The 25,341-nt window shown below is 56.0% G+C and overlaps 1 protein-coding gene across 1 annotated transcript in view; it reads left to right on the top strand.

The window, feature by feature from the left end:
* The window catches only part of MFRP (membrane frizzled-related protein), a 451,053-nt gene that overhangs the window by 134,128 nt on the left and 291,584 nt on the right, over positions 1-25,341 (top strand). The window contains exon 3 of the mRNA XM_075327570.1: positions 14,644-14,767. Coding sequence (XP_075183685.1) covers positions 14,644-14,767 — 124 coding nt within the window. The remainder of the gene's footprint in view (positions 1-14,643; positions 14,768-25,341) is intronic.

Genomic DNA, 25,341 nt, shown 5'->3' with positions numbered 1-25,341 from the left:
CTACGTGGTCTGAGAGTCGCCAAGGGTACGACAGGTTCACCACTGACAGGGGGTTGATTCTCCTGTTCCACTGCTGGCGTGTCATCTTGTGTTGGGTCGGACAGTTCCTTAGGTGGATCTGGAACCTCTTCTGTCTCTGGCTCGACCAACTGCGGGAACGTCAAGACTGGTACCACTATGGCGTTATTGATTCGGGTCCAAGTTTTGGGGAATTTTCCGAGGATTGTTTGGATCATCTCTTCCTCCTTTTCTTGAATTTGGGGAATTTCTTGTACTTCTTCTACTTCTTTTTGGATTTTGCGCCGCTCAGGGCACGCTTTCAGGCGGTCTCTAGAAAGTGTTTGATAGGTCTTGCCTTCATCCTTGCTTTTGAGGCATACCTTACTATTGTCAAAGTTGGAGGGAATAATGGTGTAGGGTTCATTCTCCCACTGATCATCTAATTTATGCGCCCTCCGCTTTTTCTTGAGGACCTGTTCTCCAGGTGCTAAGGGAGTTGCTGGGGCCGTTTGATTGTAGTTCTGTTCTTGTCTCGTTCTTGCTTGGGACAGGCTCTTTTCTACGCATTCCTGAACTTTGCGGTACTGCTGTTGTCGCTCTGTATCCCAATCTTCTATCTCTTGAACTGCTTCAGGTGACACAGTTCCCATCTCCAAGTCTACAGGTAACTTGCCAGGTCTTGCTCGCATCAGGTAAGCAGGGCTGCAGTTGGTCGAATTTACTGGGATATGGTTATACAGGTCTACCAGATCTGGTAACTTCTCTGGCCATTGGTTTCTTTCTTCCAGAGGTAGAGTCTTGAGCATATCAATAACCACATGCTTCATCTTCTCGCACAATCCATTGGTTTGGGGGTGGTACGGTGTTGTTCTGATTTTCTTACAGCCGTACATGTTACAGAACTCTTGAAACACTTCTGCCTCGAATGCAGGACCTTGATCAGTCAGTACCCTTTCAGGGTAACCGTGAGGTCAACAAAAGTATGCCTGAAACGCTTTCGCTGCTGTTCTGGCTGTCTGGTCTTTCACAGGCACTACTACCAGGAAACGAGAGTAATGGTCCACAATGGTGAGGGCGTAAACATAGCCTGACAGGCTCGGTGTTAACTTCACGTGGTCCAGGGCCACCAACTCTAGGGGCTTCTTCGTGAGAATTGGCTGTAGGGGAGACCTCTGGCTAGCACCATCTTTCCGCCTCAGGTTACACGGACCACAGTCTCGGCACCACTTCTCGACTGTCTTTCTCATGTGCACCCAGTAGAACCGATCACGGAGTAGGGTCTCCAACTTCTTCCACCCGAAGTGTCCTGCTTTATCATGGTAAGCTGCTAGGACCATTGGAGCATCCCTCTGTTGGACCACTATCTGCCAGACGAGTTCATTCATTCGCCAGTTGACATATCTCTTGCATAGCTTGCCTTGGTAGGTGAACAGTCGTCCCCTCTCCTTCCACAGCTGCTGGGCTTCTTCTGCAGCGTCTGGACCGAGATGGGTCTCAGCTTGTGCTAGCTTTTCTTTGACCAATCGCACGGCCGGGTCACCGTTCTGTGTCTCTTCCCAATTATGGTGGAGTAATGGGTTGACCGAGACCTCGTGCTGGCTCGAGCGCTTCACTCCTACAGCATGCTCACACTGGGAAACACCTTGGTGATGGAAAGCCGGTAACTCTATCTCTTCGAGTTCATCCAGGTCTTCTCCAGACTCGGGTAAGTGAGGCATTCTGGACAGCGCATCAGCATTGTTATTCTTCTTGCCAGCCCGGTACTTGATGGTAAAGTCAAAGTTAGACAGCCGGGCCATCCATCGCTGCTCCAACGCACCTAACTTGGCTGGTGCCAGATGTGTCAACGGGTTGTTGTCCGTGAAGATGGTGAACTTGGCCGATGCCAGATAGTCCTTGAAGCGTTCAGTCACTGCCCAAACAATAGCGAGGAACTCCAGCTTGAAGGAACTGTAGTTTTCTGGATTCCTTTCTGTGGGACGAAGCTTCCTACTGGCGTAAGCTATCACCTTCTCCCGGCCTCCCTGCACCTGGGACAGAACTGCTCCCAGTCCCACGTTGCTGGCGTCTGTGTACAGTACAAACGGCTGGCTGTAGTCAGGGTAGGCCAGAATTTCTTCTCCCGTGAGAGCCCCTTTCAGCCGGACAAAAGATGTTTCTATTTGACTGTTCCATTCAAATGGAGGGCTTTGCTTCTTAGCCTTCTTTGGCTGGCCCACCAGGAGATCTTGAAGAGGCGCTGCTATCTTGGTGAAACCATCAATGAACCTTCGGTAGTAGCCCACCAGCCCAAGGAACTGCCGCACCTCCTTTACCGTGGTGGGTCTTGGCCAGTTCTTGATTACGGTGACTTTCTCCGGATCAGGTGCCACACCTTCTGCGCTGACCACATGACCCAGGTACTGTACCTTTGGCTTCAAGAGGTGACATTTGGATGGCTTTATCTTCAGGCCAGACTCCGACAAGGACTCAAACACTTCTGCTAAGTGCCTCAGGTGGTCTTCGTAGGTCTTGGAGTAGACTATGACGTCATCCAGGTACAATAGCACGGTTTCAAAGTTGTGATGGCCCAAGCAGCACTCCATCAATCTCTGAAATGTCCCTGGGGCATTGCAGAGCCCGAACGGCATACAATTGAACTCGCAGAGACCCATTGGTGTCGTGAATGCAGTCTTCTCCTTGTCCGCCTCTGCCACGGGAACCTGCCAATACCCACTGGTGAGATCAAGGGTGGAGAAATAATTAGCTGATTTTAAGGCTGTTAGTGACTCTTCTATTCTGGGTAGTGGATAAGCATCTTTATGTGTAATGCGGTTAATTTGTCTGTAATCTACGCACATTCTCATTGTGCCATCTTTTTTCTTTACGAGCACTAGTGGAGCTGCCCAGGGGCTACAACTATCTCTGATAACCCCAGCCTCCTTCATTACCCGTAACATTTCTTTGGCACGCTGATACTGTGCTGGGGGTACAGGGCGGTATCTCTCTTTAATGGGATGATGATCACCCGTGGGGATTTGATGTTTAACCCCTTTTACCTGCCCAAAATCTAGGGGGTGTTTGCTGAAGACCCGCTCGTACTCCTGTACCACCCGGTAAACCCCATACTTTTGGTGTGAGGGGGTGGAGTCGGTGCCCACATGTAATTTTTGGCACCAGTCTTCCAGCTGTCCCTTGGAGCCATTGTCTTCCGCCTGGTCGGACGGGATCAAGGGTTCCACTGCTTTCATGGTATTGTTACTGACAGTCAGGGCTGTATTTTGCCTTCATGCTGCCCTAGGCACTTTAAGTGGTCGCGCCCCTTATTGACAACGTAAAACTGAGTTTTCGCACACGACATCTGTTTAAGGCAGATCTACTCTGTAAAACACTTTAAAAAGTATCAATGAGAAACGAAGGGCACTAACCCCCCCCCAATGGGGATCACCATGGGCACATCAAAACATAGCATGGGTATAAAATATTTCCACCACACCGTCCCCACTTATATACTGTGACTGTGACACTGCCCCTAATAAACTACACACTGCCCTCCCTTATAAATTATATCCACCACACCTTCCTCAATTCTGAAATATGATCTGCACATTGTCCTCACATCATGCTGCCCCCTCCTCACAATGTCCCATGCATGCTGCCCCCTCCTCACAATGTCCCATGCATGCTGCCCCCTCCTCACAGTGTCCCATGCATGCTGCCCCCTCCTCACAGTGTCCCATGCATGCTGCCCCCTCCTCACAGTGTCCCATGCATGCTGCCCCCTCCTCACAGTGTCCCATGCATGCTGCCCCCTCCTCACAGTGTCCCATGCATGCTTCCCCCTCCTCACAATGTCTTATGAATGCTGCCCCCTCCTCACAATGTCCCATGCATGCTGCCCACTCCTCACAATGTCCCATGCATGCTGCCCCCTCCTCACAGTGTCCCATGCATGCTTCCCCCTCCTCACAGTGTCCCATGCATGCTGCCCCCTCCTCACAGTGTCCCATGTATGCTGCCCCCTCCTCACAGTGTCCCATGCATGCTGCCCCCTCCTCACAGTGTCCCATGCATGCTGCCCCCTCCTCAGTGTCCCATGCATGCTTCCCCCTCCTCACAGTGTCCCATGCATGCTGCCCCCTCCTCACAGTGTCCCATGCATGCTGCCCCCTCCTCACAGTGTCCCATGCATGCTGCCCCCTCCTCACAGTGTCCCATGCATGCTGCCCCCTCCTCAAAATGTCCCATGCATGCTGCTCCCTCCTCACAGTGTCCCATGCATGCTGCCCCCTCCTCACAGTGTCCCATGCATGCTGCCCCCTCCTCACAGTGTCCCATGCATGCTGCCCCCTCCTCACAGTGTCCCATGCATGCTGTTCCCTCCTCACAGTGTCCCATGCATGCTGCCCCCTCCTCACAGTGTCCCATGCATGCTGCCCCCTCCTCACAGTGTCCCATGCATGCTGCCCTCTCCTCACAGTGTCCCATGCATGCTGCCCCCTCCTCACAGTGTCCCATGCATGCTGCCCCCTCCTCAGTGTCCCATGCATGCTGCCCCCTCCTCACAATGTCCCATGCATGCTGCCCCCTCCTCACAATGTCCCATGCATGCTGCCCCCTCCTCACAGTGTCCCATGCATGCTGCCCCCTCCTCACAGTGTCCCATGCATGCTGCCCCCTCCTCACAGTGTCCCATGCATGCTTCCCCCTCCTCACAATGTCTTATGAATGCTGCCCCCTCCTCACAATGTCCCATGCATGCTGCCCACTCCTCACAATGTCCCATGCATGCTGCCCCCTCCTCACAGTGTCCCATGCATGCTTCCCCCTCCTCACAATGTCCCATGCATGCTGCCCCCTCCTCACAGTGTCCCATGCATGCTGCCCCCTCCTCACAGTGTCCCATGCATGCTGCCCCCTCCTCACAGTGTCCCATGTATGCTGCCCCCTCCTCACAGTGTCCCATGCATGCTGCCCCCTCCTCACAGTGTCCCATGCATGCTGCCCCCTCCTCAGTGTCCCATGCATGCTTCCCCCTCCTCACAGTGTCCCATGCATGCTGCCCCCTCCTCACAGTGTCCCATGCATGCTGCCCCCTCCTCACAGTGTCCCATGCATGCTGCCCCCTCCTCACAGTGTCCCATGCATGCTGCCCCCTCCTCAAAATGTCCCATGCATGCTGCTCCCTCCTCACAGTGTCCCATGCATGCTGCCCCCTCCTCACAGTGTCCCATGCATGCTGCCCCCTCCTCACAGTGTCCCATGCATGCTGCCCCCTCCTCACAGTGTCCCATGCATGCTGTTCCCTCCTCACAGTGTCCCATGCATGCTGCCCCCTCCTCACAGTGTCCCATGCATGCTGCCCCCTCCTCACAGTGTCCCATGCATGCTGCCCTCTCCTCACAGTGTCCCATGCATGCTGCCCCCTCCTCACAGTGTCCCATGCATGCTGCCCCCTCCTCAGTGTCCCATGGATGCTGCCCCCTCCTCACAGTGTCCCATGCATGCTGCCCCCTCCTCACAGTGTCCCATGCATGCTGCCCCCTCCTCACAGTGTCCCATGCATGCTGCCCCCTCCTCACAGTGTCCCATGCATGCTGCCCCCTCCTCACAGTGTCCCATGCATGCTGCCCCCTCCTCACAGTGTCCCATGCATGCTTCCCCCTCCTCACAATGTCCCATGCATGCTGCCCCCTCCTCACAGTGTCCCATGCATGCTGCCCCCTCCTCACAGTGTCCCATGCATGCTGCCCCCTCCTCACAGTGTCCCATGTATGCTGCCCCCTCCTCACAGTGTCCCATGCATGCTGCCCCCTCCTCACAGTGTCCCATGCATGCTGCCCCCTCCTCAGTGTCCCATGCATGCTTCCCCCTCCTCACAGTGTCCCATGCATGCTGCCCCCTCCTCACAGTGTCCCATGCATGCTGCCCCCTCCTCACAGTGTCCCATGCATGCTGCCCCCTCCTCACAGTGTCCCATGCATGCTGCCCCCTCCTCAAAATGTCCCATGCATGCTGCTCCCTCCTCACAGTGTCCCATGCATGCTGCCCCCTCCTCACAGTGTCCCATGCATGCTGCCCCCTCCTCACAGTGTCCCATGCATGCTGCCCCCTCCTCAAAGTGTCCCATGCATGCTGTTCCCTCCTCACAGTGTCCCATGCATGCTGCCCCCTCCTCACAGTGTCCCATGCATGCTGCCCCCTCCTCACAGTGTCCCATGCATGCTGCCCTCTCCTCACAGTGTCCCATGCATGCTGCCCCCTCCTCACAGTGTCCCATGCATGCTGCCCCCTCCTCAGTGTCCCATGGATGCTGCCCCCTCCTCACAGTGTCCCATGCATGCTGCCCCCTCCTCACAGTGTCCCATGCATGCTGCCCCCTCCTCACAGTGTCCCATGCATGCTGCCCCCTCCTCACAGTGTCCCATGCATGCTGCCCCCTCCTCACAGTGTCCCATGCATGCTGCCCCCTCCTCACAGTGTCCCATGCATGCTGCCCCCTCCTCACAATGTCCCATGCATGCTGCCCCCTCCTCACAATGTCCCATGCATGCTGCCCCCTCCTCAGTGTCCCATGCATGCTGCCCCCTCCTCACAGTGTCCCATGCATGCTGCCCCCTCCTCAGTGTCCCATGCATGCTGCTCCCTCCTCACAGTGTCCCATGCATGCTGCCCCCTCCTGACAGTGTCCCATGCATGCTGCCCCCTCCTGACAGTGTCCCATGCATGCTGCCCCCTCCTGACAGTGTCCCATGCATGCTACCCCCTCCTCACAATGTCCCATGCATGCTGCCCCCCTCACAGTGTCCCTTGCATGCTGCCCCCTCCTCACAGTGTCCCATGCATGCCGCTCCCTCCTCACAGTGTCCCGTGCATGCTGCCCCTCTCCATGAGCTCCTAATGCTGCCTTCCTCTTTTCCATAATGACACCTCCATGCTGCCCCACTCATCATACTAAGACCACCACACTAGCGCTTATGCTGAGACCCACACACACACACACACACTACCCCACTCTTGATATTGACTCCCCCTACATTGTTCCACTCAAAACTGAGCCCACACATGCTGCCCCTTCTCCATAATGAGCTCCCAATGCTGCCCCCCTCTTATTCTGAGTCCTTACACTCCCCCCCATCGATAGTGTCATTGCTCTATCCCTCAACCCTTGTCCTCTGTCTCTAGCATTGGCCCCTCTCTCCCATTCCCCCAGCAGCAGCCTCTCTCCCCCCGCCTCCAGCAGCAGCCTCTCCCCCTGCATCAGCCTCTCTCCCCCCAGCCTCCCCAGCATCAGCCTCTCTCCCCCCAGCCTCCCTCAGCATCAGCCTCCCTGCTCCCAGCTTACCCCAGCATCAGCCTCTCTCCTCCCAGCCTCCCCCAGCATGAGCCTCCTCCAGCATCAGCCTCTCTCCTCCCAGCCTCCCCCAGCATGAGCCTCCTCCAGCATCAGCCTCTCTCCTCCCAGCCTCCCCCAGCATCAGCCTCCCTGCTCCCAGCTTCCCCCAGCATCAGCCTCCCTCCTCCCAGCCTCCCCCAGCATCAGCCTCCCTCCTCCCAGCCTCCCCCAGCATCAGCCTCCCTCCTCCCAACCCCCCTCCTCCAAGCCTCCCCCAGCATCAGCCTCCCAGCCTCCCTGAGCATCAGCCTCCCTCCTCCAAGCCTCCCCCTCCAGCCTCCCCCAGCATCAGCCTCTCTCCTCCCAGCATCAGCCTCCCTGCTCCCAGCTTCCCCCAGTATCAGCCTCCCTCCTCCCAGCCTCCCCCAGCATCAGCCTCCCTCTTCCCAGCCTCCCCCAGCATCAGCCACCCTCTTCCCAGCCTCCCCCAGCATCAGCCACCCTCTTCCCAGCCTCCCCCAGCATCAGCCACCCCCTTCCCAGCCTCCCCCAGCATCAGCCACCCTCTTCCCAGCCTCCCCCAGCATCAGCCACCCTCTTCCCAGCCTCCCCCAGCATAAGCCACCCTCTTTCCAGCCTCCCCCAGCATCAGCCACCCTCTTCCCAGCCTCCCCCAGCATCAGCCACCCTCTTCCCAGCCTCCCCCAGCATCAGCCACCCTCTTCCCAGCCTCCCCCAGCATCAGCCACCCTCTTCCCAGCCTCCCCCAGCATCAGCCACCCTCCACCCAGCCTCCCCCAGCATCAGCCACCCTCCTCCCAGCCTCCCCCAGCATCAACCACCCTCCTCCCAGCCTCCCTTAGCATCAGCCTCCCCCAGCATCAGCCTCCCGCCTCCCAGCCTCCCCCAGCATCAGCCTCTCTCCTCCCAGCCTCCCCCAGCATCAGCCTCCCGCTTCCCCCAGCATCAGCCTCTCTCCTCCCAGCCTCCCCCAGCATCAGCCTCTCTCCTCCCAGCCTCCCACAGCATCAGCCTCCCTCCTCCCAGCTTCCCCCAGCATCAGCCTACCTCCTCCTAGCCTCCCCCAGCATCAGCCTCCCTCCTCCCAGCCTCCCCCAGCATCAGCCTCCCTCCTCCTAGCCTCCCCCAGCATCAGCCTCCCTTCTCCCAGCCTCCCCCAGCATCAGCCTCCCTCAGCATCAGCCTCCCTCCTCATCAGCCTCCCTCCTCCAAGCCTCCCCCTCCCCCTCCCAGCCTCCCCCAGCATCAGCTTCCCTCCTCCCAGCCTCCCCCAGCCTCAGCCTCCCTCCTCCCAACCTCCCCAAGCATCAGCCTCCCTCCTCCCAACCTCCCCCAGCATCAGCCTCCCTCCTCCCAGCCTCCCCCAGCATCAGCCTCCCTCCTCCCAGCCTCCCCCAGCATCAGCCTCCCTCCTCCCAGCCTCCTCCAGCATCAGCCTTCCTCCTCCCAGTCTCCCCCAGCATCAGCCTCCCTCCTCCCTCAGCATCAGCCTCCCTCCTCCAAGCCTCCCTCAGCATCAGCTTCCCTCCTCCAAGCCTCACCCTCCCAGCTTCCCCCAGCATCAGCCTCCCTCCTCCCAGCCTCCCTCAGCATCATCCTCCCTCCTCCAAGCCTCCCCCAGCCTCAGCCTCCCAGCCTCCCCCAGCCTCAGCCTCCCTCCTCCCAACCTCCCCAAGCATCAGCCTCCCTCCTCCCAACCTCCCCCAGCATCAGCCTGCCTCCTCCCAGCCTCCCCCAGCATCAGCCTTCTTCCTCCCAGCCTCCCCCAGCATCAGCCTCCCTCCTCCCAGCCTCCCCCAGCATCAGCCTTCCCCCTCCCAGCGTCCCCCAGCATCAGCCTCCCTCCTCCCTCAGCATCAGCCTCCCTCCTCCAAGCCTCCCTCAGAATCAGCTTCCCTCCTCCAAGCCTCACCCTCCCAGCTTCCCCCAGCATCAGCCTCCCTCCTCCCAGCCTCCCTCAGCATCAGCCTCCCTCCTCCAAGCCTCACCTTCCCCCTCCCAGCCTCCCCCAGCATCAGCCTCTCTCCTCCCAGCCTCCCCCAGCATCAGCCTCCCCCAGCCTCAGCCTCCCTCCTCCCAGCCTCCCCCAGCCTCAGCCTCCCTCCTCCCTCAGCCTCCCTCCTCCAAGTCTCCCTCAGCATCAGCTTCCCTCCTCCAAGCCTCCCCCTCCCCCTCCCAGCCTCCCCCAGCATCAGCCTCCCTCAGCATCAGCCTCCCTCAGCATCAGCCTCCCCCTCCCAGCCTCCCCCAGAATCAGCCTCTCTTCTCCCAGCCTCCCCCCCAGCTTCAGCCTCTCTCTCCCCCCAGCCTCAGCCTCTCTCTCCCCCCAGCCTCTCTCTCCCCCCAGCCTCCCCCCCAGCCTTAGCCTCTCTCTCCCCACAGCCTCCCCCCCAGCCTCAGCCTCTCTCCCCCCAGCCTCAGCCTCTCTTCTCAGCCTCTCTCTCTTCCCAGCCTCCCCCCAGCCTAAGCCTCTCTCTCTTCCCAGCCTCAGCCTCTCTCTCTCTCTCTTCCCAGACTCCCCCCAGCCTCAGCCTCTTTCTCTTCCCAGCCTCTCTCTCTTCCCAGCCTCCCCCCAGCCTCAGCCTCTCTCTCTTCCCAGCCTCCCCCCAGCCTCAGCCTCTCTCTTCCCAGCCTCCCCCCAGTCTCAGTCTCTCTCTCTCTTCCCAGCCTCAGCCTCTCTCTCTCTTCCCAGCCTCCCCTCAGCCTCTCTCTTCCCAGCCTCTCTCTCTCTTCCCAGCCTCCCCCCAGCCTCTCTCTCTTCCCAGCCTCCCCCCAGCCTCTCTCTCTTCCCAGCCTCCCCCCAGCCTCTCTCTCTTCCCAGCCTCCCTCTCTTCCCAGCCTCCCCCAGCCTCAGCCTCTCTCCCCCCTGCCTCCCCTTGCATGATTACAGTGGACAAAAAGAGGCATCGCAATTCGCAATGATCATCAACTAACCTGTAAGGTGCCCATACATTCTAGGCTCTGCCTTACCTGCTCCGGTGCCCGCCGCCCTGCTCTGGCTGGCTCCTCTTCTGGCTTGCTGCAGCTGCAGACGCGTCCTCCTCCGCGGCGTGTTGTCGCGCCCACGCGCCTCTGACCCCGGAAGTGCAGGCCATGGAACTTCCGGGGTTAGTCAGCTCACTATGCCTGGCGCCCGCCATGTATTTAAATAGACAGCAGAAGTGCGCCTCTCCTCCCTCCCAACCCCCCCCTCCCCGGAACACAGCCGAGTGTAACGGAGGGAGGGACGGGGGGCGGGGATGTAAAAAAAAAAAAAAAAAAAAATGTATATATTTTTTTTTTTTTTTTGCTGTCAGAAAGTGCCGCCCCCCGCAACGTGCCGCCCTAGGCACGGGACCACGGGTGCCTAGTGGCAAATACGGCCCTGCTGACAGTGTACAGTTTTGCTACAGTGGCGTACCGTGGCAATTTGGCTTCCTCCTCCCCACAATTCAGGACACGGACGGGCACTCTTCCCTTGCGGACGTCTGCTACCCCTCTGGCTATCAGGACTCCAGGCCTGCTGTCTGAATACACCGGTTCTACCAAGGCCTGGTAATCTTGACCCTTGAGGCCTATTGCTGCCCGACACTATATCAACATTTCACTTCTTGGGGGTATTGCAATGGGGAGGGGGTCACTTACCCTCACACTGCCAATTTCTCCTCCGGCCAGCTCTACCTGCTGCCTCCTCATCCGGGCTCGGATTTCCCTCTGTAGGGCATGCTGCTGCCCGGAGCTGGCAGTTTCAGACGCCTGCTGCAACAAAATTATCACTTCGGCAATACAATTTTCCATCACATTTGTACCAATGGTTAGCAGTGGGTTAGATTCCTTGCGATCAATATCTACAATTATCATCCCCTGACACGGCAATTCTACCCGCCCCACTTTAATGGTTACTTCCTTGTACCCAATTTGAGGCAAGGGCTGACCATTACTGGCCACAATTGTTAAATCATCATCTGAGCCATGGTCAATGTCTGAATCAGCCCAATATCTTTTGTACAGTTTATAAGGGATGGTTGTTACCTGGGACCCCGTATCCAGGAGGGCATTCAAAGGGATCCCATCCAGCACAATAGGAAGGACCGGGCGTCCTCCCACATACTTGCTGCGACTGGGGTTTGAGCCGGGCTTCCTTACACCTGGGGGTTGGCTCCTGGCCCCAGGTTCGGCCCATTTAAAGGACAGTGTCTTGCAATATGGCCCGCCTGGCTGCAGCGGTGGCAGATCGGTTGTCCCGTTGAATCATACCGGTCTGTGTCTTTTCCTCGGGTCGGCGGAATCCTCCTCTGTCGCATCCATGGGACGTCATCTGGGCTGGAGGCCAACTCGATTCTTGCAGGCGATGGGGTCACTTGTAGAGACTGCACGGTCTTGGCAAGGGCAGCTACAGTCTTGGTCAGCTCCTGGACCTGCTGTCTGAGCTCTGCAGCGGGATCCTTATCCAGGGACTGCGCCTCAGCCCCTGCAGCGGCTCGTGTTTCAGGCACCACCCCTGGGTACGTGAAAGCAAGAGGCCGGAGGGGTACTGGGTCATTCGGTGTAGATTCTCTCAGTACCCGGATGGCCTGGTCCTTAAACTTTGCAAAGTCCAGAGTAGGGTTCTGCAGGACCATGATACGCAGCTGGGTCCTGTGGGCATCTGACAGGAGCCCTTCTATGAACTGCTCAGTTAGGAGTTTGTCTTCTTCACGTACACTCTCTGGGTCCACCTGTTTAATTGCTTTCAGGGTCTTCTGCAAGTTTAAGGGGCACTTTGCACACTGCGACATCGCAGGCCGATGCTGCGATGCCGAGTGCGATAGTGCCCGCCCCCGTCGCAGCAGCGATATGTGGTGATAGCTGGCGTAGCGAAAATTATCGCTATGGCAGCTTCACACACACACTCACCTGCCGTGCGACGTCCCTGTGGCCGGCGACCCGCCTCCTTGTTAAGGGGGTGGGTCGTACGGCGTCACTGCGACGTCACACGGCAGGCGGCCAATCGGAGCGGAGAGGCGGAGATGAGCAGGATGTAAACATCCTGCCCACCTCCTTCCTTCCGCATATCCTACGGAAGCCGCGGTGACGCCGGTAGGAGATGTTCCTCGGTCCTGCGGCTTCACACACAGCGATGTGTGCTGCCGCAGGAGCGAGGAACAACATCGGACCATCGCGTCGGCGTAATTATGAATTACGCCGATGCTGTACCGATGATACGATTACGACGCTTTTAAGCTCGTTAATCATATCATCCAGGCTTTACACACTGCGATGTCGCATGCGATGCCGGATGTGCGTCACTTTCAATTTGACCCCACCGACATCGCACCTGCGATGTCGCAGTGTGCAAAGCCCGCCTAAGGCATAGTCCCTTATGCTGTCTGTGGCCCGTTGTTTGCACCCAAAGAATCTCATCTTTATTTCTGCTGCGGTGCGGGTGTCAAAAGTACTCTTTAACTTGGCCAGTATCTGGGTTGCTGTCCCTTTATCTGTATCAGGCCAGGACTTCACTTCACGCTGGGCTGCGCCGGCTAGCTGCCCCATTAATATGCCCAACTTCTGGCTCTCAGTCAGCGGATACACTCTAAACAAGCTATGCAGCCTTTCTCTGAAGTCGCTCAGGGTATGTGACTCCCCGGAGTACTGCGGCAGCCATTCTGCTCCCGGGATGTATGGCATTGTGATCGGCATTACCGGCGCTGCAGCGGGGGCTGGGGCGACGGCGACTGGGATTACATCGGCCAGTCCTGCTGCGTCTTGAGCTACTACAGCCACCTGCTCTCCCTCTGTGTCGGACATCTTCCTCCCCCTTAGTGAACCTTACCAGGCTCCGTTCACTTTTCAAAATCTCTTCCGGGTAGCGCGGGGTTAACGACCCTTCGCTCTGATGGCGCGCTCCCTTCGCGCTCTTTTTCGGGCACGCCCCCCTTCTTCCTGCGCTCAGCGAGGCTAATGGCGGCGGCAGTTTTCAAACAGTAACACAGTCTTTTAAGCACAGTTTCTGCAGGTGCACAGTACCCGGTGGGACCGGGCACGAAATCCTGTTCGTGACGCCAAATTTGACTCGCCTACCCCAGGGCTATGGGACACCCGGTGCCGGGCCGGACTAGTCTAGGGGTCGTCAGTGGTGGCGGGGCCCGACTCCGTGGCCCTGGTGGATGTTAGTTAAATATGGCTGGTGACTTGGGAGTAATTAAAGTTTTTATTTCGTGACGCCACCTGTGGTTTGCGGCTATTAAGCCGCCACTGCTGTGTGAGGCCTCCGGGGTGATGATATGGCAGCAATGGTGGTACTGCTCCCCACAGGTGGAGCGGTTCGCCGGGGACACTGTTGGTGTTCGTGAGAGTCTATGGTGTTGTGTGGATAACACGGTGCAGGGCCGACAGGCAATGAAAGAAACAGGCACAAACAACAGTCTCTTTACCTTCTCCTCTTTTACTTCACAAACGGTTAGTCCTGGGAGACCGTTACAGGTGGTAGAGGGCTCCGGCCGGCCTGGAGGTAACTGAGATGTCGTTTTGGCCAGATGAGTATGAGGCCTACTCCTGTTCTTTTCCTTACTGTGATAGGACCCTGCTCTCTGAATTTAGCAATGGCCCTCTTGCTGCTGGGACCGGTGGTACGTCCCTTTCCCTCTGTGGTAGGCTGTGCAGGCCCTCTCTGGTGCTTCTCTGCTGGAGTCCACACCGGGCCCTGATGCTGCAGCTGTACCTTCGGGCTGTTTATGGGTCAGGTGCTTGCAGCTCTCCTGCCCTTCGGATTCGGCTACCAGGGAGTATTTTAGGCCCTGGTGGCCACAGACTCCGATGTCCGAGTCTCTTCTGTGCCTCTCTGCTCCTCCTGCTTCACTGGGCCAAGCTGCTCCAGCTCTAGGCCCCAGTTCCACAGGACAGCACTACTCTGCGTCTGCTTGCTCTGACTTCTCTCTACAGACTGACCACTAACCCCTCCCTCAGGTCAGATTTAAGGAATGCTCCCGGGAACTCCAGGTTCAGAGCTCCCCCTGCTGGCCTGAGGGAGAAACTGCGTTGGATGTTAAACTTACTGGCCAATGGACCTCCCAATTACCTCCAGGCTCAGCATTAACCCTTTGGAGGGGCAATGCTGTTGTGGCGACCAGGTCCTGGGGCGCCACAGATTCACTACAAATATATCAAAAAAACTAACCCACACATTCAACAGGTGTGAACAGGTGCTAGCTGAAAACACAATATAACTACTGAACACATACAACTGCAGCCGGCCAATCACAGTAATGCTTGTAGCCAACATGTTTAGTGGCTGAAAAAAAAAATCTTCGTTTTAGTCTCTTGCTCATGAGTTTTTCTATCTGTGACAGGTGAAGTACTGCAACCTTGTCTTTGACCCTGTGTCAGAGCTGTTATCAACAGGATCGTCTTCAGAAAGAGATTTTGTCCACCATTCCTGTCAGGTCAGCACTGGTAAGAAAAAAAATCTGAAAGGTAAACTTATTTTTCACTCACTAATAATATGTTAAAAACTTTACTGCAAATTACCAGAAGAATCAGAATCAGGGACATTCTATTGAAAATAACCAAATTGTGTACCATGGCAATAGTACAGGGAAAGAGATTTTGAGTAAAGAACTCCAAAAATTATGAAGGGGTATTCCTATTTTAAAAAGTAATAGCACGCCACATTATGGTTGGTGGGGCTGTGTTCTTTGAGACCCTCAACATCCTAAAAATGAAGAGGTAGCCTAGGTTTTCCTTTTCTTTATATTGTATCTGCCCAGGAACCAGCTCTACAGCAAATTGGATGTGGATTGGGCTGGCTACATGTAGATCCTTTTGAGGAAACAACATTTGCTCTTTTCAGGATCTAACCCCTGGACCTGCATTGGTAACCAAGTGAAGGCATATCCTACCTGTATGCATCATTTTCTAAAATGGAATAGCCCTTTAACCAAACATTTAATAAAGTTGTTCTTCAATGTTTTACCTTCAGTTTATGCTTAGTCTTAAGGCTGCTTTACACCAGGCAATCTATCGTGCGATAGATCGTCGGGGTCACGGTTTTTGTGACGCACATCCGGCATCGCTGGCGATGCCGGCCTGTGTGACACCTCCTAGCGACGCAGTATCGCTCACAAATCGTGAGTCGGGTACTGCTCGTTAGGTTCCATAATATCGGTTGATTTAGTTGACCATCGTTTCCGTGGTAGCACACGCCGCTCCGTGTGACACCACGGGAACGGTGAGCAACTCACCTGCCTCCCGCGGCCCGCCGCCGGCTCTATGTGGAAGGAAGGAGGTGGGCGGGATGTTTACATCCCGCTCATCTCCGTCCCTCCGCTTCCATTGGCCGGCGGCCGTGTGACGTCGCTGTGACGCCGAACGTCCCTCCCACTCCAGGAAGTGGACGTTCGCCTCCCACAGCGAGGTCGCACGAGAGGTAAGTATGTGTGACGGGGGTTACTGACTTTGTGCGACACGGGCAGCGATTTGCCCGTGACGCAAAAAGGACGGGGGCGGGTACGATCGATTGTGAAATCGCACAATCGGTCGTACCGTGTAAAGCAGGCTTTAGAGCAACACAGATATCACAAACTGCATGAAAGAAAATTTACGTAAACCGGTAAATCGGCTATGAGTATGTTTTCTAGAGGTTGATTTGAAAGGGAACCTACCAGACAATTAATTCTGACCAAACCACAGGCAGCATGCATCATAACCTGGCTCCATAATTGCAGCCAGGTATAACAATCTCTGGAAAACTCTAGAATTTTAGAAAAAACGTACCTTGAATATCTGGCCTGGGGGCTTTTGCCAGAGAAAGCTCTGGATAGACAGGTCTCTCACTTGCCTGTACACAGGGAGGCACCTATCAATCACTTCAATCATTGCTGGGAATAGCCGGGCAGGGGAGACACCAGACTAGTCTCAGCTCTGGCTGTGTGTTCTGTTGTTTCTATAGTCAAATGCATTTTACACTTTGGCAATGAGTGGCTGTGAGTGAGCTAACCACGACAGATATGGTGTAAAATTGACAGATGGTAAAGTTAAATCACGTAAATATTTAATTGTAAATGTTCCAAGTTATCTCATCTCCTAATTGCTTTTCATCAATCTAAAATTATTCAGTGACTCCAGGTTCTTTTTAAAGAATTTACTGTATGATTGCTTATCTAGCATAACATAACATCAATGATAATAATAATTAGAATAAGATTTATGAGACATAAATTTACATCCCCCTAAAAAAAGGATGTCCCTGCAAGCTCTAACTACTCTCAAGTTGCCATTTGGACCATTCTATAGTTCCAGTAGTCCTGGATGATCATGCACTAGCTATGCAGGTACTCTCATCTGGCTTCCTTCCAGCATAGCTCTACTCTGCCTCCTCTACTGACATTGTCAGAAAATTGTACCTTTAGTACACACTCTATTCTTGTGAACACTCTCTGCTCTTGTATAGTCCCCTGCCTGGACAATCTTATCTTCTTATACCTACATCAGTATAACTGTCTTAAGGTGGTGTCACACATAGCAACGACGACAACGACGTCGCTGCTAAGTCACCATTTTCCGTGACGTAGCAGCGACGTCCCGTCGCTGTCGCTGTGTGTGACATCCAGCAATGACCTGGCCCCTGCTGTGAAGCCGCCGGTCGTTGCTGAATGTCCTGGACCATTTTTTCGTCGTCGCTCTCCCGCTGTGACGCACAAATCGCTGTGTGTGACAGCGAGAGAGCGACGAATTGAAGCGAGCAGGGAGCATGGAGCCGTCGTCTAGCAGCCTGCGGTAAGCTGTAACCACGGTAAACATCGGGTAACCAAGAAGCCCTTTCCTTGGTTACCCGATATTTACATTAGTTACTAGCGTCCGCCGCTCTCACGCTGCCAGTACCGGCTCCCTGCTCCCTGCATACGTAGCCGGACTACACATCGGGTAATTAGCCCAATGTGTACTCTGGCTAGGAGTACAGGGAGCCAGCGCTAAGCGGTGTGCTCTCACGCTGCCAGTGTTGGCTCCCTGCTCCCTGCACATGTAGCTGGAGTACACATCGGGTAATTAACCCGATGTGTACTCTGGCTAGGAGTGCAGGGAACAGGGAGCCTGCACTGGCAGCGTTAGAGCGGCGGACGCTAGTAACTAAGGTAAATATCGGGTAACCAAGAGAAGTGCTTTCCTTGGTTACCTAATATTTACCTTAGTTACGCTTCCACACGTCACTGCTGGCTGGGGGCTGGTCACTGGTCGCTGGTGAGATCTGCCTCTTTGACAGCTCACCAGCGACCATGTAATGACGCAGCAGCGATCCTGATAAGGTCAGATCTCTGGTCGTGATCGCTGCTGCGTCGCTATGTGTGACACCACCTTTAGTTGCCTGCTGTAGACAGATTAGTGGTGTGAAACTGCAAACGCTGCTCTATTGATGAATATTGCACAAGATAATCCTCTGCCATATGCATCAAAAGAGCAGCTTTTGCAGTTTCACATCACTGATTTGTAACTAGCAGGCAATACAGCTCAGCTCTTCACTGACTAGTATTTAAAAGCTTCTATGTTGAGGCGTGCAGGAGCACTGAGCTCTGCTAGGATGCAGCTAACTGTTATATAAAAACACACAAGCAGCTATACTGATATAGTTGTTAGAAGAAAACATTGGTCAGGCAGGGCATTGTACAGGATCAGAGAGTGCACAGAAGCATAAGGTGAATTCTACCCATACATTAGCTTGATGATAACTCAGAGAGGTGAGGCTTTCCTGGAGGATGCAGGACAGGGCAGAGTGCTTGCAACACTGTGAAGTTAGTGCTGCTGGGAAATGTAGTTTTAACAGATACAAATAGCCTATTCAGCTATGTGAAGCTGGATTCTCAGACAAGCAAAAAATAATTAAAAAATGTGTGGCGCCCTGGACAAGCCAGGTCGTCACAGAACAACACCAACACACCCCACACTCCCGGTCAGGCACACCGAAGTCAGACAAAAACCCTTGTTGCCTTCCTCCAGGGGCTGATGTTCACACCAGGGGGTGGGCCAGGCGGTTGGCCCCGCCCACCGAGGAGTTCACAGTCCTGGAGGCGGAAAAAGCAGGCAGATGAGTTGAGGAGTGGAGAGAGATTAGTTTGGAAGTGAAAGTGGAAGGAGGAAAAGTGGCAGTTAAGCAGCCTGAAGTTGGTCCAGGTGTGTGGCCCGGACGGATCAGCAAGGTTGGCAGACGGTGGTGACCGTCTGCAGGAGAGGCCTATTGGAGCCAGCCGTAAGGACCGTGGACGGGCGGTGGCCCGGCGGTACCGGACCGGTACGCAAAGAGAAGCCAGCACCATCCGGCAGGGGCTTACGGACCCCGGCAAGGCTAGGAGTCGCCGTGAATTTGCCAAATTCGTTAGCGAAGGGAACCTCCTGGGTTTCCCAGCAGCCAAGTCCCGTCAGAAGGCAACCGTCCAACCGAGAGAGGGAAACACAGTCACCGCCAAGGCTAAAGTTCCCAGGGCCAGAGCCTGCGGGCAAAAGGGGCTCCTTCAGCACCCATCCAAGCTGGGGAGCGGGTTACCGGTGGGAACCCATTGGAACCGTACACGTTACACAGGTGCAGGGAAAGGCAGTCACCATCAACCTGCCGGGAGGAGAAACACCGCAGCCGTCTGTGGGACCCGTCCATCCATCCGTGTGTTTTACCGAGAACTGTGTCCTCATCATTGGCTGAGTGAGTACCACCGTGCCGTGCGGCACAGCGCTGCCCCCGCGACCCTGCACCTCGCCAGGCCCCGTAACCCGCCTGCCATCCATCCCTACCCCCTCACCGGGCCCCGGGACAACCAACCCCCCTACCCACGGAGGGGAGAACTAACATCCAGGCTGCTCCCTGTCATCGCTCCCGGGATCCCCGTCCAGAGCAGCGGTGGTGTCACCAATATCACCACAACCGTGGGTGGCGTCACGGACAATATCCAATCCCCACAATCAATCCCCACCCTTTTCACTCATGGGCGAGGAACGCCGCTCGAGTCCCCGGGATCCGGCCCACCGCTCGAGCCACCACCGAGCAGCAGCAGCAGCCGGACCCGAGCAGTGGGAGAGCGCAGCGTCCCCTCCTCCGCCCGCGACAACTTGGCGTCACGAACAGGATCTTACCGCTCTGCTGTCTGGTAGAGGTGCGCCTTGTTACCGTCGGAGGTGTCCAGCCGAAAAATTGGAGAAGCCGCCATCTTGGGCGCGAAAAATTCCCGCTCAAGCGTCTCCTCGAGTAGTGGAGGTGCGAAGGCCAAAGCCCCGCCCCTGTAGATTTGGAGCTGGAAAGAGACTAAGGGGGACTGATGGCGTCTGGCCGCATGTAGTCCGCGGCTATAAAAGCAGGGACGCCAGGACCCTGCGGCCATCTTGTTGCTGGTTCCTGGAAGAGGCTGCCAGAGCCATTTTCATGCCGTCCCGCAGCACCGTAGCCCCCGCGCCTGGAACCGCGGCGTGGGTGGAGATCCGGACCGCGCAGCTCCAACAACGGCTGCAGGTCAAGCTGCAGCTCCTCTTGGAGGAATGGGAGGCCGACATGGAGGAGGTTGTAGCGACCGTACGGAGACGCGAGGAAGAGGGAGCTTTGGAAGGGAGGGTGAGTGACTCACGCCCCTGTGCCCCTAGTGGGTCGGTCATCGTGGCCGAGGGACCCGGTCCACACCCGCTCGCCCAGCTACCTCCCCCGCTACCCGTACTGGCCGCCGCGCCCCCGCCACTAGGCCCGCTACCCCCACAACCGGTAGCGGTACCCCGCATGTCCGCCCAGGCGGATCGGCCTGTAGCCGGAGCTCGTGACCGACCAGAATCGCTACCCTGGAAGGTGCAGAAGCCTGAGCTGGAGGCATCCCCAGAAACTTCCTCCGAGCCGGAGCCGACAGGCCGCTCCGTGCAGGAGGCCCAGCGGAAGAGGACCCCTGTGCCCATCCCCCACACCTCGGCTGAGGTTGAGCCGGGTTGCCACTGCAGGGCAGCGCCCCAGGCCAAGTCACCGTGGGACCTTCCACCCAGATTGCCAGTGGTGGGCAGTGTCCAGAAGGTCTCGCGGGGCCCGACCTGTGCGCTGGAGCTCGCAGCAGCTCCATATTGAGACAGGGAACCGACACCGCTGGGCCCAGAGATTGCTGAGAGAGAGAGGAAGAAGGTAGAGTTGGTGGCCCGTATGATCCGGGAGAAAGAGAGCCTCCGTCAAGCGACCTTCCGTGTCCGGGGCCCCATGTATGAAGGGCAGGTGAGGCGGTTTGATGTCCGCCGGGGCTATGGCTTTATATATGAGCCGGGCCTGGAGGTCGAAGTCTTTATAGCCCGGTGGGATGTTAATGCTCACCTGCCGGAGGAGCACCCAGGCCTCAACCTGATGCCGGGAGACCTGGTGCAGTACACCCGACACTGCGGGGAGAGGGGGTGGTTTGCGCTGGATGCCAAGCTGAGGGGCAGCCAGGAGGCCCGAGTGTGTACCGCGCCCCCTCCCCCGACCGATGCCGAAGAATCAGAGTGATGGCAGCGGAGTCCCGTTGCAATTGTCCCCCGTTGGGACCACCAGTGTTGAAAGTACCGTTAAAAGTTGAAAATGAATGATAAGTGAATGATTAACCGAAGATTCACCTGATTGAAGCCTTGATTTGCACCGGTCGTTGCCAGCAAATGGTCCCCGTTGGGACCCCTTTACAAACTACTGCGTAGGAACTACTACAGACAAGCCCGAGAACTGGCAGGGCAACCACGAACTTGTGGTATGTAAATAAAAATGTTGTTTTATGGCTTTACCGTAACCGCCTCCGGAGAGGCTGATTTGGAGAATGGGCCTGGAGGGAAGTGATGGCCCAGGCCCGCCACTACCGCAACCGGTGGCGATCCTCTGGGGGTTTCAGGGGCTCCCCATGGACGTGGGTCCCCTGAAAAGGACAGAACCCGCTTGGGTAACTTGTGCTGGACTGGGATCAAGGGGTGCTGCCTGTTTGCTTAGGGGCAGCATCAGGGCCAGGTTACTTGGGTGGGAGAGAGCAGAAGCCGTTACCGTTTAGCAACGTTTAAGTAAAGTACCTCCCGATGTGGGAAGATGCTATTACAATTGTAACCTGTTTTACCGTTTATCTTTTCAGTTTGTGAAAATAAAACCGGTGATGGACGGGCAGCCCGTGGACGGTCTGCATTTTCCTAAGGGGGAATATGGCGCCCTGGACAAGCCAGGTCGTCACAGAACAACACCAACACACCCCACACTCCCGGTCAGGCACACCGAAGTCAGACAAAGACCCTTGTTGCCTTCCTCCAGGGGCTGATGTTCACACCAGGAGGTGGGCCAGGCGGTTGGCCCCGCCCACCGAGGAGTTCACAGTCCTGGAGGCGGAAAAAGCAGGCAGATGAGTTGAGGAGTGGAGAGAGATTAGTTTGAAAGTGAAAGTGGAAGGAGGAAAAGTGGCAGTTAAGCAGCCTGAAGTTGGTCCAGGTGTGTGGCCCGGACGGATCAGCAAGGTTGGCAGACGGTGGTGACCGTCTGCAGGAGAGGCCTATTGGAGCCAGCCGTAAGGACCGTGGACGGGCGGTGGCCCGGCGGTACCGGACCGGTACGCAAAGAGAAGCCAGCACCATCCGGCAGGGGCTTACGGACCCCGGCAAGGCTAGGAGTCGCCGTGAATTTGCCAAATTCGTTAGCGAAGGGAACCTCCTGGGTTTCCCAGCAGCCAAGTCCCGTCAGAAGGCAACCGTCCAACCGAGAGAGGGAAACACAGTCACCGCCAAGGCTAAAGTTCCCAGGGCCAGAGCCTGCGGGCAAAAGGGGCTCCTTCAGCACCCATCCAAGCTGGGGAGCGGGTTACCGGTGGGAACCCATTGGAACCGTACACGTTACACAGGTGCAGGGAAAGGCAGTCACCATCAACCTGCCGGGAGGAGAAACACCGCAGCCGTCTGTGGGACCCGTCCATCCATCCATGTGTTTTACCGAGAACTGTGTCCTCATCATTGGCTGAGTGAGTACCACCGTGCCGTGCGGCACAGCGCTGCCCCCGCGATCCTGCACCTCGCCAGGCCCCGTAACCCGCCTGCCATCCATCCCTACCCCCTCACCGGGCCCCGGGACAACCAACCCCCCTACCCACGGAGGGGAGAACTAACATCCAGGCTGCTCCCTGTCATCGCTCCCGGGATCCCCGTCCAGAGCAGCGGTGGTGTCACCAATATCACCACAACCGTGGGTGGCGTCACGGACAATATCCAATCCCCACAATCAATCCCCACCCTTTTCACTCACGGGCGAGGAACGCCGCTCGAGTCCCCGGGATCCGGCCCACCGCTCGAGCCACCACCGAGCAGCAGCAGCAGCAGCAGCCGGACCCGAGCAGTGGGAGAGCGCAGCGTCCCCTCCTCCGCCCGCGACAAATGCACAACGGTATAAGAAAGGAACTTCAAGTTGGGCTTATAATTGTACTATAATGTACTATAATTTAGTGTGTTTTGTGAAAAAGAAAGAGACTGTGGGAATAACCCTTTAAAGGAAACCTGCCAGTCAATTCATGTTGCCAAACCATTAGCAGCATGAATCAGAGCCTGGCTGCACGACTGCCCCTGCACGGCTTCCACACTCTAGTGGTTTGACTTGTCTCTGCCTATGTGCACACAGGTGAGAGACTTGTCAATCCCTTGGAGCAGTACAAGGAGAAGCTGGCTGGGGGCCACGCCTGACTATCCTCATCTCTGCCTATGACCTATGATCCTTAAAATATATTTTCTCAGAAATAGCAGAATGTTTTAGAGAAAAAACATACCTGGTTGCAATCATGCAGCCAGACTCATAAAGCTCATGGTTTAGGCCAAGGTTCTCAAACTTAGCTGGGTGTATGTGTCGCGGGCGGGGAGGACGCCACTGCGCTGCGCTCGCTAACGCTCGGGTCCGGCGCTGCTGCGGCTGCTGCTGCTCGGTGGCTCGAGCGGTGGGCCGGATCCGGGGACTCGAGCGGCGCTCCTCGCCCGTAAGTGAAAGGGGTGGTTGGTTTGGGGGATTTAGTCCGTGACGCCACCCAATGGTCGTGGTGAAGATGGGCACCACCGCTGCTGATGACGGGGATCCCGGGAGCGATGGTAGGGAGCTGCTGGGATGTTGTTTTCCCCCTCCGTGGGTAGGGGTCGGTGGTCCCGGGGCCCAATGATGTGACGGGGAGGCAGGGTTGGTGAGGTGCAGGGTTGCAGGGACAGCGCGGCGCGGTGCCGGATGGCACGGGTGTACTCACTCAGTAAGAAATGTACAAAGTCCTCGATAAACCAAACGGCTGGATGGACGGGTCCCGCAGCCGGCTGCAGTGTCTCTCCCCGGACAGGTGATGGCGGCTGTCTTTCCCTGCACCTTGATGTTCTCGTTTGACTACTATGGATCCCCAACGGTAGTCCGCTCCCCGGTGTATGGGTACCGGAGGAGCCCGTTTGCCCGCGGGCGCTGGCCCTTGGGTCTCTAGCCTTAGGCGGTAGCTGTATACCCTCACGGTGTGGGCGGTTGCCTTCAATCAGGTCTTTGGCTGTTAGGAAACCCCTGGGGTTCCGGTCACATTCGGATTTGACTATTATCGGCGGCTCCAAGCCTAGTCGGGGTCCGATGGCCCTGCCTGTGTGTGCTGGCTTCACTTCGTTCCCCGGTCGGTACCGGCGGGCCATCGCCCGACCCCGGTCCTACGGTTCCGCGATGCTCCACCACTCCTGCAGACGGCCACCACCGTCTGCCAACCTTGCTGTCAGTGCCTGGGCCACAAACCCAGACACCCAAGTGTTCACTCCTCACACTTCAACCTCCTCAACTGTTCTGTCACTTTTCCCGCTTCCAGGCCTGTGAACTCCTCGGTGGGTAGAGCCAACCGCTTGGCTCCGCCCCACCTGGTGTGGACATCAGACAATGGAGGGAGGCAACAAGGGTTTTGTGTCTGGCTGATGTCCCTGTCTAATGGGGGTGGGGGTGTTTGTGTGTTAACTGTGACGACTTGGCTAGACCAGGGCGCCACATATGGGCCGCATATAGAAAAAAAAATTGAGGGGCTGCATTCTAATCTTTGCATGACAAAGTGACATTTTAATGAATTCATTTTTTTATACACACTTCTGGATCACTTTTTTTTAACATTTTTTCTTTGTTTATTATAACACACCTGCACTTTTAATGGCAAAAAAAAATAATTCATGCTTTATTTTGAAATTTATCCCCTTCTTGTAATATTGTTTTAAAATTAGCAGCATCATATAGTAATCTTAGCCAACATTTTAGTAATGTCCCCATCTGTGTGCCCTGTAGTAAGGTGCTCATCCTTTTAGTATTCTGCCCATCCTTGTAGTATTGTGCCCTGTAGTATTGTGCCCATCCTCGTGCCCTGTAGTATTGTGCCCAGTAGTATTGTGCTCATCCTTGTGGGTTTTTGCCCAGTAGTATTATCCCCATCCTTGTAGTATTGTGCACTGTAGTATTGTGCTCATCCTTGTGGTATTGTGCTCATCCTTATGCCCTTTAGTATTGTGCCTAGTAGTATTGTGCTCATCCTTGTAATATTGTGCCCATCCTTGTGGTATTGTGCCCAGTAGTATTGTGCCCATCCTTGTGGTATTGTGCTCATCCTTGTGCCCTGTAGTATGTATTGTGCCCAGTAGTATTGTGCTCATCCTTGTGGGTATTTGCCCAATAGTATTATTCCCATCCTTGAAGTATTGTGCCCTGTAGTTTTGTGCTCATCATTGTGGTATTGTGCTCATCCTTATGCCCTGTAGTATTGTGCCCAGTAGTATTGTGCTCATCCTTGTAATATTGTGCCCATCCTTGTGGTATTGTGCCCAGTAGTATTGTACCCATCCTTGTAGTATTGTGCCCAGTAGTATTGTGCCCATCCTTTTAGTATTGTGCCTAGTAGTATGGTGCCCATCCTTGTGCCCTGTAGTATCTGCTCATCCTTGTGGTATTGTGCCCATCCTTGTGCCCTGTAGTATTGTGCTCATCCTTGTGGTATTGTGCTCATACTTGTGCCCTGTGGTATTGTATCCATCCTTGTAGTATTATGCCCAGTAGCATTGTGCCCATCCTTGTGCCC

Source organism: Anomaloglossus baeobatrachus, chromosome 11, assembly GCF_048569485.1.
Source record: "Anomaloglossus baeobatrachus isolate aAnoBae1 chromosome 11, aAnoBae1.hap1, whole genome shotgun sequence".
Taxonomy (NCBI): Eukaryota; Metazoa; Chordata; class Amphibia; order Anura; family Aromobatidae; genus Anomaloglossus; species Anomaloglossus baeobatrachus.
The sequence above is the reverse complement of the archived record's forward strand: the minus strand, read 5'-3'. Positions and strand labels throughout refer to the sequence as shown.